This window comes from Phragmites australis, chromosome 5, assembly GCF_958298935.1.
Source record: "Phragmites australis chromosome 5, lpPhrAust1.1, whole genome shotgun sequence".
Classification (NCBI taxonomy): domain Eukaryota; kingdom Viridiplantae; phylum Streptophyta; class Magnoliopsida; order Poales; family Poaceae; genus Phragmites; species Phragmites australis.
Genome location: NC_084925.1, coordinates 32,358,045 through 32,362,179, shown reverse-complemented (window position 1 = coordinate 32,362,179; position 4,135 = coordinate 32,358,045). Strand labels below are relative to the sequence as shown.

The 4,135-nt window shown below is 54.1% G+C and overlaps 1 protein-coding gene across 1 annotated transcript; it reads left to right on the top strand.

Moving 5' to 3' along the window:
• The first annotated feature begins 1,483 nt into the window (after window positions 1–1,483).
• Window positions 1,484–3,887, top strand: LOC133919298 (uncharacterized). Its single transcript, XM_062363663.1, has 2 exons — window positions 1,484–3,017; window positions 3,103–3,887. The coding sequence occupies exons 1-2, from the start codon at window positions 2,018–2,020 to the stop codon at window positions 3,588–3,590; spliced, it is 1,488 nt and encodes a 495-aa protein (XP_062219647.1). The 5' UTR covers window positions 1,484–2,017; the 3' UTR covers window positions 3,591–3,887.
• Window positions 3,888–4,135: the final 248 nt, after the last annotated feature.

The following is a 4,135-nucleotide window of genomic DNA, read 5'->3' as shown; positions in this document are numbered from 1 at the left end:
TTGACAATAGTTGGTAATCAAGATATCAAATAATAATGCAAGAGTTTTGAAGTCTTGCATTATTCTTGGAGTGGCGATGACCCATGAGGATTACCATTAGACTTCATCCACGATTGACACCTATTCAATAAATTGAGTCTTTACCTAACTGCTACTCATATTGTAACTGTTTCTTTGAATAAAATCGCCAATTTTGTAGGCAAATTTGGTTATTTTCTTCTTTGACTACATACTATAAGAGCACTTTTACGGTACACTACATTTAATAGGAGCCGTCTATTTGCAAGGAAGAAAAGAGGATATATGGAACAGATTAGATCTAACTCTCACCACTAGTATGAATAGTATTAGTGAGTAGTATGAGTAGTAGAGGGTAATTGTGGAAAAAATAGTCGAAAGGCGACGACTGCCGAAGGCGGCTCCAGGACGAAAGGCGGAGTTGGCGCCAGGGCTGTCGGAGGCGTGGTCGCGGGTGCGCTTGCCGGTGATCGTGCCGCTGCTGCGGCTGGCAGTGGCGGTGTGCCTCACCATGTCCGTGCTGCTGTTCTGGAGCGGATGTACATGGTCATGGTCATCGCCGGGGTGCGCCTGCTCCGCCTCCGCCCCGAGCGCCGCTACCGCTGCAACCCTATCCCCGAGGACGACCCATCCGCCGCATTCCCTGTCGTGCTCGTCCAGATCCCCATGTTCAACGAGCGCGAGGCACGCCACATTTGTATTCGCGCGAGCGAGCTAGCAGCCATTGCTGAGCTCGGTTGGTCACCACTCACCAGCAGCAGCTCAAGCTTGGGTCCAGTGGAGTGGTTCAATCTGATCGGGATTTTGATTTGTCTCGTGACGCACCATAGGTGTACCAGCTGTCGATCAGGGCTGTGTGCGGGCTGTCGTGGCCGTCGGACCGGCTTGTGGTGCAGGTGCTGGACGACTCCACGGACAAGGTCATCAAGGTAACACAAGAGTTCAATTAGCAGTGACGGAATGGCGACGATTTGCGGTGCTAGCGCGGGGGCAGACGGATGACCAATGGCGGCGCCGGGGAGGACGGATGATGATTTGTCTAATTGCATAAAATTTACCAAAATACCCTTATCAATTGAATGGTGGATATAAAAATTACTAGTACCAAATTATTGCTAGTGTGGTGTACCGTAAAAGTCCTCTACTATAAACTCTGATGTGGTCCAAAGTGTTTTATAGAAGCATAAAAAGATTTTCTACCATGCGTGTGTAAAGGGTGGATATTGTTTTGTTTAGATAATAGGTTTAATCCTGCTTATATTGAAACCACCGGATGCAAAAGGTGTATGAATGGTGAAAATGGTCTAAAGTTGCCATTGCGTGAAACTCAAGGTTGAAAGTTCTAAAAAAAAACATATTGAATAATACAAGATATATGGGATGGTGTGTTCTACTCTCTGCAAAATGTAAGGATGGCGTTCTTTCTGATTTGAAATATATGAAAAGAACAATCATTTGCTGAATCTTGCAATCGCGATTGAGTTTACTTTTGAAATTTTGCATGGTCTAACATATCCTGCCCAACACGCAGCAACTTCTTTGTGAATTTTCAAAACATCCACCCATAACGTTCACGAAATTTGCAACGTTCAAAGCGTTTTCACTCTGTGTGCCTCCGCTTAAAAGCTTTCACATGTCACGTCACCAACCTAACCCGAATCTTGCGACGTACCGGCGTCCCCGTTGCAAATAGGCGCCACTCTGGTCAGCCCCTGAGCAAACAGCATCGACCCAGATGCGTGCCGCTTCCGCCCAATTTAAAACGCCTCCAGCTCCAACCGCTCGTTTTTTGCCTGTTTTTGTTGAGCCGGTCAGCATTCCGTCCCGCGCCGGCCTTCCTAGACCCTCCACCAAACCAAACCCCAAGAACGCAACAACTACACACAGAACGAATGAACCGGCCACGCACCCCAAGAACTTCGTGACCATGTCCGTGTCCGCCTCTCCTGCGACGCAGCTCCGGTTGTCTTAGTGAGTGACAGCAACAAGATCGTGCAGTATGGCGCTGTTGCTCAGGCTGCTGCTCGCCGTCGGGCTCCCCGTCGTGGCGCTGGTCGCGGTCGCCTTCTTGGTGTACCGGCGGCGAAGCTTACCGCGTAACGCGCCGCCGGAGCTGCCGGACGTAGCTCCTGCGTATGGTGGGGAGCCGACGGCGAGCCCCGGGCTGGCGAAGCTTAACATGAGGTACAGAGCGGCCAGCGGGCGCGTGGGGGTCCGATTCCAGCAGTTGCACCACCACCACCATGGACATGTCCGCGTCGACGTGAGGCACCGGGGGCCGGGCGGCGGCGCGCAGCAGGGGCCGTTCCAGTGGGCGGACCACCCGCGGCTGGTGACCGAGGCGGTGGAGAACGGGTGGGCGCAGTTCGTGTTCGCGGTCGCGCCGCCGCGGTCGAAGTCCGCGTCGTCGTCGCCGCTGTGGGGGACCTGCCCTGTCTGCAACGCCGGGACGAGCCGCGACATGGCGGAGGCCGCGTGGGAGGTGCCAGCGGGATCGGCCGAGCGGATGCAGGCGGTGCGGCTCAACCCATCGACCACGTCCGCGTCCAGCAAGAAGTGGCTCCCCGGAAGCATCCCGAGCCCCCTCCGCGGCGACACGGACGCGGGGAATCCCAACGCCCTGTGCCTCGCCAGGATGAGCTTGCCGCTGCCCGGGCCGCCGCTTTCCGGCACGCCGTTCCCGCAGGACGCCTACTTCGAGATCACCATCATATACCTTAACACGAAGCGGCCGGAGTGGTCAGCGTCGAGGGCGAGAAGGCGCGGAAAGGACGGCTCCAGCGAGAGCGACCAAGTCAAGCTCATCAGTTTTGCACCGGACGCCAAGAACCCAATCCAAGAGAACAGAGCCGCGAAGGACGATCAACAAGACACACAGAGGCATTTAGTCATGTCGCTGGGCCTCGCCGCCGCGGCCGCCTCTCCGCAACAGCCGTCGCTGGCCGGAACGTACGCGTCGTCCATTGGCTTCCACTCCAACGGCGTGGTCTACCTCGACGGTAATTAGCAGAGCACACCAACACTCTGCTTCTAGAATTCCTGAGTGCAAGACATGACCTGAAGAGTTCTGATGGAGCGTTTCAGGGATGAAGCTGGTGTACGAATCGGACAAGTCATTGTGGGCGGGCGTGGACAAGGTGGTGGGCTGCGGCTTCGAGCCGGCGAAGCGAAAGGTATTCTTCACGGTGGACGGGCAGCTTGTCCACGCCGTGAGCTGCAACGCCGAGGCGTTCTCGAGCCCGCTGTACCCGGTGCTGGCCTCCAGCTTCGACGTGATGGCGCTGGTCAACCTCGGGCAGGGCAAGTTCCGGTACGCGCCCGCCAACGCGCGGCGCACGGCCAACCCGTGCTTCGTGCGCGCCGCGTCCGCGGTCGACGGCAGCGGCAGCGGTTCCTTGGGCCTCGACTTCGACGACAGCGGCGATCTCTTCTCCATGGGCCGCGTGGACTCCGGGTGGCTGGAGGCGTCGCAGATGAGCAAGAGCAGGACGGAGAGCTCCGGCGGCGCGGCGGCGGCGGCCGGCGACCTGGAGGCCGAGTCCGACCTCTTCGAAATCTCGCTGCGAGACTGAGACGGAGCCGGAGACCGACAGGTGGACCATTTGTCAAACAGGAATTAGTTGCAGTAATGGCGAATGGCCACGCTGATACTGACACATGCCTAGGAGTTAGGACACTGCAGGATAACTTGATCGTTGTCGTTGCTGCTGAGCTGATGTAGCTGTACTATCATCTAGCTGTTGTTATCTAGGTGTGAAAAAGTGTTACAAGTAGGTTAAAAGGATTGAAAGCTTCTCTCATGAGCTTTTGATTCGTTGTTCCCTTTTGTGCTTTTTGGTTTTTTTGTTTTTATATATGAGTCGGACACACGCATGTACAATACACTCATGTCCAAGTACACCCATATTAAGATATAAAGATGGTAGATCTGAGATAGATTCTGGAACTAGAATTTTGAATAAAGAAGAGAAAAGGTGCTTACAAAGTACCACAATTTAAAAAGATTAATATCAGTGATTCACATTTTCATGGCGAATAATGGTATCTTTTTACAGCGATTTGCAAAGTCCATGCAACTTTATACCTGTGTTATTGACTATTTCTATCACCTCACCTA

Excerpts from the sequence above, each read along its gene's own strand:
- LOC133919298 (XM_062363663.1), top strand. The coding sequence starts at position 2,018 with ATGGCGCTGTTGCTCAGGCTGCTGCTCGCCGTCGGGCTCCCCGTCGTG. Across the intron at positions 3,018-3,102 it reads CGGCGTGGTCTACCTCGACG|GGATGAAGCTGGTGTACGAA; the intron begins GTAATTAGCAGA and ends GGAGCGTTTCAG.